At 42.2% G+C, this 16,637-nt stretch overlaps 1 protein-coding gene across 12 annotated transcripts in view; it reads left to right on the forward strand.

Annotated features, from left to right (window-relative positions):
* DCLK2 (doublecortin like kinase 2) overlaps nt 1-16,637 on the forward strand; it is a 151,333-nt gene that overhangs the window by 117,096 nt on the left and 17,600 nt on the right. For all 12 annotated transcript variants that reach the window (XR_011073899.1, XR_011073897.1, XR_011073898.1 and 9 more), the window contains 3 exons: nt 865-922; nt 11,297-11,416; nt 11,890-12,036. Coding sequence is in view for 7 of the 12 variants with exons in the window: in XM_068542598.1 (XP_068398699.1) it covers nt 865-922; nt 11,297-11,416; nt 11,890-12,036 (325 nt within the window). In the remaining 5 variants the exon portion in view is untranslated. The remainder of the gene's footprint in view (nt 1-864; nt 923-11,296; nt 11,417-11,889; nt 12,037-16,637) is intronic.

Consider the following 16,637-nt stretch of genomic DNA (forward strand, 5'->3'; position numbering starts at 1 on the left):
ACAGATTGCTGCTCAAGCAACAAGCATCTAAAATATGACTTCTAAAGACTCATTAGAAATCTGAGGCAGTGTTTGGTTTCTATTATGGAGAAGCAATTTAAATAAAAGTTATTCTTCCAAGGTAGGTCTCATCAGTGTGTACTGTGACCACCTGGCAAAAGCAGCTTGTGCTTGAGAGAACTAACCTATTCCAAGAATACCACAGTGTTCTTTCTTGAACTGCTTTCCTATTCTAAAAGATGTATTTTTTACATGTTCAGATTAAATTATACTAAAGGTGATTAAAAGTTAAATAACAACATCAGGATTCTTGTGTCAAATGAATGATGTCTCTAGTACCAGATATGGACGTTTAAAGGTGTGGATAAGGTGGCACCAGATCCCAAGTGGAGTTTTGGCTGAGAAATAGAGACTGAAAGTCTAGGGACTTTTCAGTTTTGAATTATGGGCTAATTAGTGACTAATGGACTCATGTAAATACATTGATAAAAGAAAATTTTCTGTTACTTTGATTCATTTTTCTTAATTTTATTCTGTCTCCTAAGAGAACTATTTTTGAGATTTAAGTATGGAAGAACAGCTTCTTATCCAAGTCTGATACAACAGAATTTAAATACTTTAAATATGTGAGTTACTTAATATTGTAATGATTAATAGTTATAAAAGGAGATTGACAGTGTGGCTTTGTGGGTTTTAAAAAAATCTTTTGTGGGTATTTTTCTCCCTGACCCCACTCAGCATCCTCTCTGGTGTATAGGGAAGGAAGCCACTCTTTTTTCCCTGGGTCTGTGCTGTAGAGGAAATCAGGATGGATGGTGTCTTTGATTTATGTCTTTAAATGTCCTTCCTCTGATTATTCCATAGGTCCACAGGAAAGGAGTTTGCCCTAAAGATTATAGACAAAGCCAAATGTTGTGGAAAGGTACAGTATACATAACTGTTTTGTAAAAGAAACTGAAAAAACTTAGAGATGTCTTCTGCGGTGAAGGAATTTAAGTGGTGATTTGACAAGATCATAATAGGAATAGTCTGCTGATAGTAGCAGGGGAAACCTTGTCAAGCTTTTTTTTTTCCCCTGCCATTTTTCAGAAACCTTAATCCTAAAACAGTAAATTGATTTGATCTTTGTCCTAACCATTGAAAAATACAAGTTCTCCTCTCTCGGAGATGTCTGTATCAAAACCCAGCAACACACAAAAGGTGCCTCAAGAACTGTGAGGGTTCTGAGACTTTTCAAACTAAGAAATTAGCCTTCCAGCTTTGTAGATGTGGCAGAAGACACAAGATTCCTAGGTCAGAGACAAAAACTATTACTGGTGCCATAGCAGAAAGCAGGAGCTCCATGCTTGCACTGGTTCCCCTTAACTCCCAAAGCCCACAGAAGTGATGCAGAGGGGCCCAGCTGGATGCTGTCCACACAGTGGGTTTGTGTCACAGTGGAGGACCCCCAAGCTTAGGAACCCCCCAACCTTATGAGGGGGCCACTAGCATCCTACTCAGCCTCTGCCCCAGTGGAGAGCATTATTTTTATTATCATGGTCAGGAAACAAATTGGCCCTCCACCCCTGGGGGAGACCCTGTCTCTGTGTTCCAAGGGTGTTTGCTATACAGACATACTTGGAAAGATAGTTTGTAACTAAAGCTGATGTGGGATGTGCAGAAACACCATGGATTGTCTCCCCAAATGGATGAACTGTTTTCTCTGTCCTACTCTGAAGATGGGACTGGGAAAAAAATCAAATGATGGACTGTTGCTAGATTACTGCCATTTCAACTATGTTTGAAAGGATAAATATTCTACAATAGTGATGACAAAGACCTTTCTAGATTCCTTTCTGGTAAGTAGCATAGCAGTTAAGAGAGCAGGCTCTAGGGCCTTCCCTAGAAGGTGGCGCAGTGGTTAAGAGTCCACCTGCCAATGCAGGGGACACGGGTTCGAACCCTGGTCTGGGAAAATCCCACATGCCGTGGAGCAGCTAAGCCCGTGCGCCACAACTACTGAGCCGGCACTCTAGAGCCCGCAAGCCACAACTACTGAAGCCTACGTGCCTAGATCCCATGCTCCGCAACAAGAGAAGCCACTGCAATGAGAAGCCCGCGCACCGCAAGGAAGGGTAGCCCCCGCTCGCCGCAACTAAAGAAAGCCCATGCACAGCAACGAAGACCCAACACAGCCAAAAATAAATAAATAAATAAATACATTGAAAAAAAGAGAGAGAAGGCTCTAGAACTCATGGTCCAACTCTGAGCCCCTCACGCTTGTGGTGCTGAGCAGCTGAAGTATGGCCAGTCTGAACTGAAATGTACTCTCAGTGTAAAACACAACAGATTTTGAAGACTTAATGCTAAAAGAAGAATGTAAGATACTTCATTAATATCTTTTGTATTTGATTACATGTTGAAATGATAATATCTTGGATATATTGGGTTAAATAAGTTATACATTTTACCTGCTTTTTATATTTTTTAACATGGCTACTAGAAAACTTAAATTTACATATGTGGATCACATTTCTATTGAACAGTACTACTCTAGAGCCAGATTGTATAAAGTTTAATCCTGGCTCTGCCTCTTTTTGCTGTATGACCTTGGAGAAATTAGTCAACCCCTCTGTGCCTCTGTTTCTTCCTATAAAATGCAGTGGTTAATAATATCGAAGGCATAGGTTATTGTGAATTAATTGAATTAAGGCATAGAAAACACGTAGAAAAGTATCAGTATATAACAAGAATTTGACACGTTAACTGTTAATATTATTAATATGCCAGAGGAATTCAGAAGCTATAGCTAGGCGGATTTGATGTGATAGTAGTGGTTTTATATTTATGGAACTCCTAAAACTATTCTTCATCAGACATTTACAAAATTGTGTATTTTTAACAGGAAACTTAAAATATTATAATACAGGGCTTCCCTGGTGGCGCAGTGGTTGAGAATCTGCCTGCCAATGCAGGGGACACGGGTTCGAGCCCTGGTCTGGGAAGATCGCACATGCCACGGAGCAACTAGGCCCGTGAGCCACAACTACTGAGCCTGCGCGTCTGGAGCCTGTGCTCCGCAATAAGAGAGGCCGCGACAGTGAGAGGCCCGCGCACCGCAATGAAGAGTGGCCCCCACTCGCCGCAACTAGAGAAAGCCCTCGCACAGAAACGAAGACCCAACACAGCCAAAAATAAATAAATAAATTAATTAATTAATTTAAAAAATACATATATATTATGATACAGTGTTAGAAGAGTCTTCTCAGAGACCCAGAGTGGAAAATCCAATAGACAAATTTGTCATACACTTTTTTTTTTTTAAACACTACATTGTGACAGCCAATGAAGCAGAGTCTGTGCAAAATGCCCCCCTTTTCTTTGAATAAGGTTTTTCTAAATGTAATTTTCTTTAAATAATTCTGTGTTTTCAGTTATTGTGCTAACAATTTTATTACATTTTCAGCTGCAAAGCCTGTCTCCATATGTAAGTAGGTGTTGCTCTTTGTATCTGATATTGTGTGACTTAAGCAGAATGTGTCATAATTTTGGGAGCCAAGTTCTAAACAACTGTATTAAAGTATGTTTTCAAAAAAGTTTAAAAATAACTGCTCTGGTAAGGATATTGTTTACATGATTAAAATTTAAGCAGCTGTCTCAGTAGTTGAAAAAAAATCTTTATGCAAAAAAATTCAGTCTGGTACACTAAGTGTTGAGGCAAATGAAGAGGTCACTTCAAACATTTGGATCTTATTTTTCCTTGTTATTGAATGTCATTTTATTTTTATAATTCATGATCATATACTTATTTCCATCCTTATATTTTGCTTATTTGAACAATTATTTCCACATTGACTATATAAAATTATAAGGTTAAAACTTTAAAAAAAAAATTGAAGGATAGTTGACTTACAATATTGTGTTAGTTTCAGGTGTACAGCAAAGTGGTTCAGTAATTTTTTCAGATTATATTTCATTATAGGTTATTATAGGATATTGAATATAATTCCCTGTGCTATACAGTAAGTCCTTGTTACTCATCTATTTTATGTAAAGTAGTTTGTTAATCCCATACTTGTTTTGTTCTAAATAGGTAGATTTTTCCACTAAATTTTATATTTAGGAAAAAAATGGGTATAGAGAATTTGCTTTTTTAAAACAAAATCTAAGGGGAGGTATTCAGCCACTCTTCAGGGGCATCGTTCGGTACCTCTGCCTTGTGGGTTGTATACAGAAAAGTAATAATGCTGAAAATAATATCTGCCATTTATCAAAATGTATTATCTATCCAAAATGTATTATCTATCCATTTATCAAAATGTATTATCTATCCAGGCTTGGACATATAGGAATTTTGCACATTATCTTTAATGACTTGCAAAACAGATGTACTGGTTTTAGAGATAAAGAAATAGAAATTCAAATTAAATAGCTTCCCAAAAGTCACACAGGATCAGAGCAGTGATTGGACCTTTGGGCTAGTTGGTTGCACAGACAGTCTACACTGGCCAATCTACCATGATCCCTATCCAAGTTCAATTTATGCATTTGTTCCTATAATAAGAACCTGGGAAAAATTCTTAACCTCTGGTTTTCTGTTTGCTTTTCTGTAATGTACAAGATTGATTCACTTGTTTACCTAACATTTGATGTTTGTGCAAGATACTGTGCTAGGAATAAGGTCATTTAACATTAATACCAGTTCCGTAAAAGTGTTATGGGAGTTCAGGGTAGCACATGAGAGAGAAGTAGGTGCTCAGTGGAGATGCCTTAGAGCAAGAAGCATTCGAGCTGGATTTGAGCAGTAGGTACGGCTTGAGTAGGCAGTAATGACAGAAGAGCTTTTGAGGCGGCCAGCGCAGCCTGAGTAGAGGCCCAGAAGATGGAAAGCATGTTGGGTTCTTCCAAGTAGGAGGTTTTCTTTTTCTTTTTAAAAAATATTTATTTATTTATTGTTTATTTATTTTGGCTGTGCTGGGTCTTCGTTGCGGCACGCGGGATCTTCATTGCAGCATGCGGACTCTTAGTTGCAGCATACAAACTCTTAGTTGCGGCATGCATGCAGGATCTAGTTCCCTGACCAGGGATCGAACCCGGGCCCCCTGCACTGGGAGTGCGGGCCACTGGACCACCAGGAAAGTCCCTCAATAGGAGACTTTCTTAAATTGATTTATAATGTTGTGTTAGTTCCTGGTTTACAGCAAAGAGATTCAGTTATACATATGTATTTTTTTTCGTATTCTTTTTCATTATAGGTTATTACAAGATATTGAATATATAGTAGTTCCCTGTGCTATATAGTAGGACCTGGTTGTTTATCTACTGGGTTGGCCAAAAAGTTCATTCAGTTACTGAATATGTTGTTCAATAAAGTTCTTCGTGAAAATGAAAAATGTGTCTTTTATTTTTACTTTAAACCAAGCAAACTTTCTGGCCAACCCAGTATTTTATATGTAGTAGCTTGTATCTGTTAATCCCAAACTCCTAATTTATCCCTCCGCCACCCCCTTTCCCGTTTGGTAACCATAAGTTTGTTTTCTATATCTGCGAGTCTGTTTCTGTTTTGTAGATAAGTTTATTTGTGTCATATTTTAGATTCCACATATAAGTGATATCATATGATATTTGTCTTTTTCTGTCTGACTTACTTCACTTAGTATGATAATCTCTAGGTCCATCCACGTTGCTGCAAATGGCATTATTTCATTCTTTTTATGGCTGAGTAATATTCCATTGTATATATGTACCACATTTTCTTTATCCATTCATTTTTTGATGGACGTTTAGGTTGCTTCCATGTCTTGGCTATTGTATATAGTGCTGCTATGAACACTGGGCTGCATTATCTTTTCAAATTAGAGTTTTCTCTGGATATATGCCCAGGAGTAGGATTGCTGGATCATACGGTAACTCTATTTTTAGTTTTTTAAGGAACCTCCATACTGTTCTCCGTAGTAGCTGCACCAATTTAAATTCCCACCAACAGTGTATGAGGGTTCCCTTTTCTTGACACTCTCTCCAGCATTTATTATTTGTAGACTTTTTAATGATGGCCATTCTGACTGGTGTGAAGTGATACCTGAATGTAGTTTTGATTTGCATTTCTCTGATAATTAGTGATGTTGAGCATCTCCTCATGTACCTATTGGCCATCTGTGTGTCTTCTTTGGAGAAATGTCTGTTTAGGTCTTCTGCCCATGTTTTGATTGGGTTGTTTGTTATTTTGTTATTGAGTTGTATGAGCTGTTTATATATTTTGGAAATTAAACCCTCATTGGTTGCATCGTTTTTGCAGATATTTTCTCCCAGTCCGTAGGTTGTCTTTTTGTTTAGTTTATGGTTTCCTTTGCTGTGCAAAAGCTTATAAGTTTAATCAGGTCCCATTTGTATATTTTTGCTTTTATTTTATTGCCTTGGGAGACTGACCTAAGAAAACATTGCTATTATTAATGTCAGAGAATGTTTTGCCTGTGTTCTCTTCTGGGAGTTTTATGGTGTCCTGTCTTATATTTAAGTCTTTAAGCCATTTTGAGTTTATTTTTGTGTATGGTGTGAAGGAGTGTTGTAACTTTATTGATTTACATGCCACGTAGGAGATTTTTGCAAGATCTACCTTGGGGCCAAATTTAAGGAGGCTTTTGAGAAGGCTATGGTGTTTGTAAATTTAAGAATTCTTCCAAGTTTGATATTCTAAATAATATTCATTCTAAATATTTATTGAATTCCCATAGTGTATGAAGCCCTGAGCTTTCTGTTGTGGTGCTTAGAAGTGGTCCTTCCTTCTCTTCCCAGAGTTCTGCATTCATTATCTACATGCTATGGGTCCAGGCAGGACATAAATCCAAATGTATATTGTATTAGTTTCCTGAGGCTGTTGGAATAAATTACCACAAACTTAGTGGCTTACAACGGAAATTTATTTTCTCACAGTTCTGGCAGCTAAAAGTCTGAAATGCACACTCCCTCTGGAAGCTTTAGGGGAGAATCTGTACCTTGATTCTAAGTAGCTTCTGGTGGCTGACAGTATTCCTTGGCTTGTGGCCACATCACTCCAAACCCTGCCTCCGTCTTCACCTCCCTCTCTTCTGTGTGTCTGTTTTTCCTCTTTTGTCTGTGAAGTCTCCCTCTGCCTCTGTCTCATAAAGACACTTGTGATGGCACCCAGATAATCCACTGTTATCTCTTCGTTGCAGTATCTTTAATCACATCTCCAAAGACATTTTTTCAAATACAGTAATATTAACAAGTTCCAGGCATTAAGACTTGGTAACTTTGTGTGGCCGTTATTCAACCAACCACACTCATCTACTGCAGAAATTACATGTAGCGATCTGAGCATCTCGTCTCTCTCACTGCATGATCCTCAGCAGTACTCACCCCACGATATAGATACCAGCTGTAAAGCCACTGTTGACCGAGAGCAGCGCATGATGTGTTTATGTCTTCCGCTTTCTTGAGCACTTCAGAATGAACTGTGCTAGTTGCTGGAGGCCGAGGTAAACAGAAAGCTCTGGGACAGCAGGGTGAGGGCTGTGGTTGGAGCAGAGCACAGGGGCACTGAGAACAAATTCGAGGGGCTCCTAACCCAGTCACAGTTGAGCAGGGGAGGCCACCTGGAGGAGGTGAGGTCTCATGTGGTGCTGAGGGGTAAATAGGAGTTCACCAAGAAGTGGGGAAAGAGAGCTCCAGACAAAACCGCCTGTGCAAGTGCCTGGAGGTCTAGATAAGAGATTGGCAAAAGGGATAAAATGGGAATGGATGTATCCCGAGGCTATTGAGAAGGCAGACCTGGCAGGGATCGGTGATTGATTAGCTGTGCAGGAGGATGCAGGAAGGAGGGTCCTGGTGGAATTCCTGTCTGCTCTGGGCAGCCAGGTTCATTCAGTGAGACAAAGGACACAGGAGGGAAGGATCGGAGACAAGATGATTCGTTTGGTTTGAGAGAGCTGTTTATTCCGCGAATCTGTTTCTCCCTGGCTGTCTCTCTCTCTCTCTTTTGTCAGTTAAAAACCACCCTGGCCAAGGATAGGGCGGTATCCTTTGCCAAGTGAGCAGTTTTCTTTGTCATTTACTCTCACGTACAAAACCGTGGAACACCGCCATGAAATGATTCATGTGTAAATTATTTGGAGTTAGAATCATGAATCACTTAACATAAATAATGGTAGATGACTGAATAATGCAAGTTCAGTGCAGTTCAAGACAAAAGTGATGTTCACGTTGTATTTAGAAATATTTCCCTGGAAAATGTAACCTAGAGAGCATTTTTATATATTAGAAACAAAGATTACATACGGGTTGCATAAGAGATAGGAAGATAACGTTTGTAAAGATTTTTGTGCACTGTTTTGTTTTGCTTCTGAGGATGGTTTACGTTAAAAAGTGGATTGTTCCTTCAAAGACGTATTTACATGCATCGTCAGAGGTTGGGAAACAAAGGCTAATGGCTCCCACATCCCAACAAAAACCTTCACTATGTGCATAGAATACTAGCCATTGTTGAGGAGCATACAGTAAGCCGAGATAATAAATAATGGTGGAGAAAATGTTGCAATATTCACTTAATGTTTGAAATGTAACACTGCCCAGAGGCCCTGGGAGAAGTTCCACAATGCGTCTCAGAAGACTCTCTGTTGTGCCTTTTAATGAAAAAGATAACTTTGGGGAGGTGTAGTCTCCGTATGTGGTAGACTCCTTATTTTAGCTCCAATTTGAGAGAATTCTTGGGGTACTGGTGATGGGGATTATTTTACATCTGTCACTCAAAATTAGCATCACAGACAGAGCGCCTGAAGAGAGGTAAATTTATAGACTCTCCCAACCTGGGGGAAATGGGGAGGAGGGAGGAGAACTGACATGATAGTTCCACTTAGCTTAAAAATCAACACCCATTTTACTACCACGTCGTCCCGGCTTCACACAGAGTGAAATAAACTCGTTTGGTTGCCTTTACATGTTCACAAAGGTACATCCACCTCTGCTTGTTACTGTGATTAAGGACATGGTTGGCACAGATGAGCCAAAGGCTTCTAAACAAGTGTACAAATGTGGAGGGTTTGCTGCATCTTTCCTTTGTCTCTGTGGCCGCGAGGAGTTGGCTGCACAGCTGCTTCCCTTGGGAGGGACCAGGGCTCTGTGGCTGCCTAGTGCTGCTGCCCTGTGGGACGGGAACCAGGTGGGGGGCCCTGTGGCCTCCCAGCTGTGGTTGGCTAGGTGCTGAGAACCACTGTTCTTCCCTGTCTGCTGACTCCAAAGCCAGTCTCAGTCTTCCCAGCCCTGCTCATTAATGGGCATAGATTCTCTTCCTGTACAAAGCCTGGTGTGGTTCTGCCTTGACTCCCAACTTGGTATGAAACGACCTCTAGATCCTATCTTTTCAAGGAATTAAATAGTTTCAGCTTTGCAGCTATCATTTTGAAAAATTCCAACTTTGACTAAAGCCTCCCCCTTTGAAAGGTGATATTGTGCAGTACAAAAAATGTGGGCTGGGATGTCAGGGCCCTAGGTGTGCATCCCCCCTCCAAGGACTGTTCTAAGGATAAGCGTTAAGACATTACACAAGTACCTTGCACAGCGACTGACAGATAGTGACTAGATTCCTAGATCATGTTGGTTCTTTTCTTTCCCCCCACTTCCGTTCAGCATTTGCACTGTCATTTTCCAGCATTTACCGAGTGACTACTTGGACAAACACAGTGCATTCAATGCTCGAGAAACACCGCCCACCACGAGCAGGAGCCAGCAACAGATTTTCTCTGAATGTTAGTTATTCATCTGTTATAATTCATGCTTCCACCTATTGTCGAAAAGTATTTGAGATGGCTTTGAGTAAAAATACATGTATACATGGATGCATGAAGATGAGAGGAACCATAAATGGTATCCTGAACTAGAGATAAGATAATTATCTTACTACTGCAGCAGAACACTAAATTTAGTTGAAATTCATGAGAGCAAAGGAGGCAAAAGGGGCGGTAAGAGGGAAGCACGCACACACACACACACACACACACACGAACATATATGAATATATGCATATATGTGTATTGAATATTTAGGTAGCAAATGATAGCTCTTATAAGGTAAATTTTATAAAAGCTATATTTGAAAACCTAGAGTGTGTAATAGGGCAATTAGCAATTTTTACAGAGCATTTCCTAAATTCTAAACAATTCATTATTACAGTTAATGAGGATTAACAAATATGACATTGTTGAGAGATTTTAATGTCTCATAATAAAAAAGACCAGTTGTTGTTCATGATTCACAGGTTGGTGTATTGAAAATAATAATGCCGTGAGTAAACGTTTTGCTACAGTGCTGATCCCAACTGCATTACTCACCAGGACTGATAATCAGGTGGTATTTTCAGAGAAGTGATTAGAGTTAAAATGAGTATAGTGGTCCCCATGGTACTATATGTTTCCTGATTTCTGAAATACAAGATGATAAGGAACATCCATCTGGTGAATGATTTCACACCCAATCATAGAAGAAGAAAGTTTCTTTTTCATGAATTTCAACATGAAATTCAAATTCATATTGGTAATAGTTTAAAAACTAAAAATGTTTGTAATGCTAGAAGTTGTATCCCATAAGCATGCCAAATTTCCTTATATGCCTAGTCTTTATTTCTGAGTATATACTGAAAGGGAAAAGTGATTCCAGCTGAACTGCAAAGCACAGTGTGGCATACACAAGCTTTCGTAGCATCACAACCTCTTAAGGTGTTAGAAATAAAGAAGAGACAGGAAAGAGTGTATTTTATGTGCCAGATAGCATGCCGAGCCTTTTGAGGGATGGTGTTTTTTTTTTAATAAATTTATTTATTTTATTTTTGGCTGTGTTGGGTCTTTGTTGCTGCGTGCGGGCTTTCTCTAGTTGTGGTGAGCGGGAGCTACTCTTCTTTGCGGTGTGCAGGCTTCTCGTTGCAGAGCACGGGCTCTAGGTGCACGAGCTTCAGTAGTTGTGGCACGCAGGCTCAGTAGTTGTGGCACGTGGGCTTAGTTGCTCCGTGGCATGTGGGATCTTCCCGGACCAGGGCTCAAACCCGGGTCCCCTGCATTGGCAGGCGGATTCCTAACCACTGCGCCACCAGGGAAGTCCTCAAGGGATGTATTGAAGGATGTCTTTCTGTTAGTTACAATGAGGTGTCACGCTGACTTGTCCTGTCCCTAGGGACACCAGCTGGGCCAGGGTGTGGTTTGTCTCTGTTCCTTCAGTGTCAGATCTACAGCGTGTGTTGTCCTCCAGAACACAGGGATAGAGCAGAGGGTTCTGTAATTTCTGATCTACCTCTCTAAACCCTTTTTGACAGGAGCATCTGATTGAGAACGAAGTGTCGATACTGCGCAGAGTGAAACATCCAAATATCATCATGCTGGTTGAGGAGATGGAAACAGCTACTGAGCTTTTTCTCGTGATGGAATTGGTCAAAGTAAGAGGATGGAGAGATTTCAAGAGAATTCATTGATGACAAATCCCAAGACTTACAATATTGTTGAAGGACCTAACTGGAAAAGTGTTTTGCTACCTTGAAACTTTCATTATTTATAATCATCAGTTTTAGTGGCACTTGTGTCATTTTTTTCATCTACTCCAGGCTGATGAGCTTTCTTTGTTACCTTCATAGGACTGCCACTGTTGATGTTTTGTTTTGTTTTTTAAAAATATTTATTTATTTGGTTGCATTGGGTCTTAGTTATGGCAGATGGGCTCCTTAGTTGCGACATGCAGGCGCCTTAGTTGTGGCATGCAAACTCTTAGTTGCGGCATGCATGTGGGATCTAGTTCCCGGACCAGGGATCGAACCTGGGCCTCCTGCATTGAGAGCGCAGAGTCTTAACCACTGTGCCACCAGGGAAGTCCCCACTGTCGATGTTTTGATATGTTCTTTTATGTGTCCTTTAGGGTGGAGATCTCTTTGATGCAATTACTTCTTCAACCAAGTACACTGAGAGAGATGGCAGTGCCATGGTGTACAACCTGGCCAACGCCCTCAGGTACCTCCACGCCCTCAGCATTGTGCACAGAGACATCAAGCCAGAGAACCTCTTGGTACGTCATCTCTGCCTTTTCTGTTCCAACTCAGGCCTCTCTCCCTTTAAAGTAACAGTAATTGCATGCAAACAATCATATGCGGACTATGACATTTTAAAGTCTATACCAACCCTGCAAATACGGGGCTGAGAGAATTTAAATCTGGAAAATCAGCCTGACTCAAGTCAATGACCATAAAATGTTAATGGATTTCTTGAATTGATCTGCACTTCTGCATTTACTGTTTACCAGACATTAGAAAACATATTTTCATTTACGATTTGATGGATGGTGCTAACTGAAGAAAGGTGAGCAGGAAAATTATTTTATGAGGCAAAAGTTCTGAAGAATAAATTGGAGACAGAAACAGAATTAGAGCCTTGTAGGAACCAACAGTAGAACACGAGGGTTCGTTTCTATGCAGGACGGAACTTTGGAAATAATCTAGTCCATTCATTTCAGCTCTACAGATAGGGAAATTGAGACCCAGAGATGCTAACTTTTCTTGTTTAAAAGTCTCATTTGTCCCGTTGTTCTACAGATGAAAGTCTTATTCTAATATGCACTCAGCTTCATAATCTGGTTCCAGTTTACCTTTCCAGCCTCTTCTCCTGTTACTCTCTTCCCTACCCATCTGACCGGCATGGCACTCACCTTCAAGCCATATTTAACTCACCTCGTGGTGGCCTTCAAACCAAACACTGCTAATGGGGACAGTCCTCGTGTCTACCTTGTAGAGAAATTTTAGAGAAGGCGATCTGGGAGTTCTGCACACACACATCCCCCAAACACACACAGGGCTCTTGGCTTCTCTGTTACCACCTTTCAGGGCTGAGCATCACCATCATCATCGTTACTGCTTGGCAGGTGAGCCTGTCTGAGTCTCCCATATCGTGTGCATCCAGACACAGGCTTCCCCGGGTCCAGGAGTTGGTGAAGACTTGACTTCCTCAGCAGCATTACACCTCATTGTTGGTGTCCACACTGGTCTCTGTTTGCAGCATCCTCTCCCCCAGCAACGTGGCAAACACGTTCATCTTGTAAGATACTGAGCAAGGCATGTCTTCTTGATATCACCCTAGGCTCCCTGGGCAGAGTGAGTCATGGCCACCTCTGGTTTTTGCTGCACTTGCCGTGGTGCAGTGATTTTATTGTTTACTTGTCTGTTGTCTTCTCTAGGTCATAAGCACTAATGGGGCAAGGTCTGTGTTTCGGTTACTTTATATCCCCAGGGCCGAGGAAGCACACGGTGGACGTGGGGTAGACGGCTGGTGACTGACCGCCGTGGTCACCTAGGTCGCCAGCAGCTGGCCCTCAAACACAAGTCTCCACAGCCTGGTTCATACGCCCAACACGCAAATAACAACTGAATGGGCTAGGCTTTGGGGCCGTCCTGGGGCTTTCTGCTAATCCGGGGTATCCGGTTCCCCTTTTGGTTAATACCATTTGATAATTTCCGAGTGTCCACTTAAAAGTATGTGAGGTTTTTTTTCTTACTGTCCCCTGCCTTGAGGGAATATGTTTCATTTCTGTTTGCTCCTATTAGGAAAGTAAACACCCGTGCTCTGTAAAACAAGATGTGTTATGTGAACTCTACGGGGGAATGGAGGCCGTGGTAAGCCAGGCCCCCGGGTGGGCGTGGGGTTCCCTCCTCTCGACGGGCTGCTCCTCCCCCGTGAGGCTGCGGTCTGGGCTGGCCCCGCCCCCACTGACGGAGCTTGGCCGGGGTCTCCACATGCAGAGGGGACAAGGCTTCCCCCGGCCGAGCCAGACATAGTGCCGAGGTGTTCACGAGGACGCCCCTGCTCTCCGCAGCCCACGTCACCGCAGTGGCCGCTGTGACTGACGTTCTCTGAGAGCACGGGGCCACAGGGCCCGAGGACCAGTGGTTACCGCAGTGCCCGCGCCGCCTGGCTCTGACTGCGGGGGCCCAGCCAGCGAGGAGGGTGGCGGAGGGTGCCCGTTTCCCAGCTCACTGATTCCGTTCTCACCCCGTTTCCCCTCTTTTCCACTCACAGTTCCTTACTGTGTGCAAAATCTCAGAATCCCACCCCTCATCCTCTTCTGCTGTTACGCATCAAGGGAAGATAGCAGCTGGAGACATCAGTCCCGGTTAGGATCAGTCTCAGACGGTAGGCAGGAGATTGGAACCGAGTGCCTCGTCTGCCTCACCTGCCCCACCTGGATGAGTGTCCGCCCCGCTCCGAGACCTGCTCCAACCCCTCTGTGCTGCCCAAAGAGGAGAGAAGGGAGATGATAAAACTGATGTCGGGATGAGGCTGATGTGTGACATGAAAGGGCCGTGGGGTCAGGCTTTGGAGACCCTGAGCTGCGCATATCTAAGTAGAATATGTGCCTGCCGTTGGAAACCTAACTGGACCCCTCAGCTGATCCTAGATAGAGTCAGCAGGTTGGTGTGAAAAAGTGCCATCGAGGCACTAAAAGGAAATACGCAGAGGGACTGCCAACCTCTTGCTACTCTAAAAGAGAATTGGGTCTTTAAACTCCAGAGCATTCAGACATCTGATTTGCATCCCCTCCTCTGGCAGCAGTGTCATAATTTAAACCCCTGCCAGCAGAGATGTATGGGTCACCGTGTCAGAGAGCACAGGGGTGGCCATTAATGCCGTGAGTTACAGCCTGGCGGTCCCCTGTCAGAGTTAACTACGAGAGACCAGTGATAAATTCCGCGTTTCCAGGAGTTCTGGGGGCAGGGGAGAGAAGAGGGTTGGTTTCTCATATTTGAAGTCCTTCTAAGTCATGATGCTGACATTTTATTTAGAGAGCTTGTGGCATTCACTTTGTATGTGGGATCTGCATTTCTCACATATTTCAGTTTTGCATTCTGAGAGCAACTTGTGACAGCGTCTCTCAGCTTGTGGTGGGCCCTTTGAGCAGCGCAGGGCTGGAGTTCTCACAGTGGTGGTGGTTCAGATCTCACCGAGAGTCTGCAGGCCGTGCAGGCTTTTAGACACAGGAGGGTGCGGTGGACGGCACTGGTCTTGTTTGGAGCCCCCCTTGGCTGCCTGCTCATAACTTGAGTTTTCTGAGCCTCAGTTTCCTCATCTGTAAATTGGAGCAAAACGTCCTCTTCCTAATTGTCCAGCGGGGTGACTATAGAAGTGCAGTGAGACAGCGTTTAGGAAAATATTGGAATCTCCCAAGTCCTGCGAGGATGCGCGTTACTGGGGAGAACTGAACTCTCTGCCAGAACGGAAGGCCTTTGGAGTCCCTGTGCATTTAGCCACCTCTTTCTTAAAACCAGTCCCTTAAAGCCATTGTGTGTGTCCGTGTCAGTTTCTTAAAGCAATGTCATAAATTTTTTAAAAAAAATTTTTGGCTGCATTGGGTCTTCATTGCTGCACGTGGGCTTTCTCTAGTTGCGGCGAGCGGGGCTACTCTTCGTTGCGGTGCACGGGCTTCTCATTGCAGTGGCTTCTCTTGCTGCGGAGCACGGGCTCCAGGCACGCGGGCTTCAGTAGTTGTGCTCGTGGGCTCTAGAGCACAGGCTCATTAGTTGTGGCGCATGGGCTTAGTTGCTCTGCAGCATGTGGGATCTTCCCAGACCAGAGATTGAACCCGTGTCCCCTCCGTTGGCAGGCGGATTCTTAACCACTGCACCACCAGGGAAGTCCCAGCAATGTCATAAATGTGTGTGTGTGTATGTGTAGATTTATAGATGTATATATATATATATTTTTTTCCTGCTTTGAAGAGAATCTCCAGCTAAGATTTGAAATTTACTTACATTCTCTTCCACATATTTGCCTTTGTGTCTAGCATCGGGGAGAGATGAATCATATAAAATATTATTATTTCAGGCTTGTCTGCCCCTTATGACACTTCCCTTTTGATGTTTAGCCAAGGAGTACCACTTGCCCAAACATAATTCAACGATTATAGACTGTTCAGTCCCTTTCTATTTATACTCCTGCATCTGACTCTGAATTCCTTATAGGGGATGTGAAAAACGGGACTTCTGGGACTTCTGAGTATCTGACAACACTTAAATACCCCTAGGCATCCCTAAATTGAATGTCTAAAGTAAACACTATTTTAAAAAAATGTACCTAATGAGTATATTTTAAAGTTGTAAAAACAAAATGACATTAACAAAACTTTTTTTTTTTTACTCTCATGATAGAGATATTTAGAATGATAATGTTGGTTATAATGTTCTTATCACTGCAATTACTCAGGGAATTTCTAAAGTCTGGGTTTCAGTAAATGCATCATAAATTCTAACTGTAATTCAGATTGTTCTTGTTAATGTTTATATTAAACATAATGGATGGAAAGTCGTCCTAAGACTAAGCATGACTAAGAACCTGGTTTCTGTTGCTTTAGGCTGAAGCATTAGTAGCTTTGAATATGTTTCTGCTGAGTTGTGGGCTGACTCAGAATGATAAATATCTATGAGGGACTCCAAATCCTCACCATTAGTGCTGTGAAATTTGTAAGTCATAAAGATGCATGCTGGGCATGGGTATTTAGTACATCAACATGGAAGCAGTTATTAAAATACTAAGGTGAAAAATACTCCTCTTAAACTGCTGAGAACATCACAGGCGAGGAAGGTATTTCAGTGTCATCCTTAAAAAATGCCTATTAAGATGGTG

The sequence above is a fragment of the Eschrichtius robustus genome, chromosome 4 (assembly GCF_028021215.1).
Source record: "Eschrichtius robustus isolate mEscRob2 chromosome 4, mEscRob2.pri, whole genome shotgun sequence".
Lineage (NCBI taxonomy): Eukaryota > Metazoa > Chordata > Mammalia > Artiodactyla > Eschrichtiidae > Eschrichtius > Eschrichtius robustus.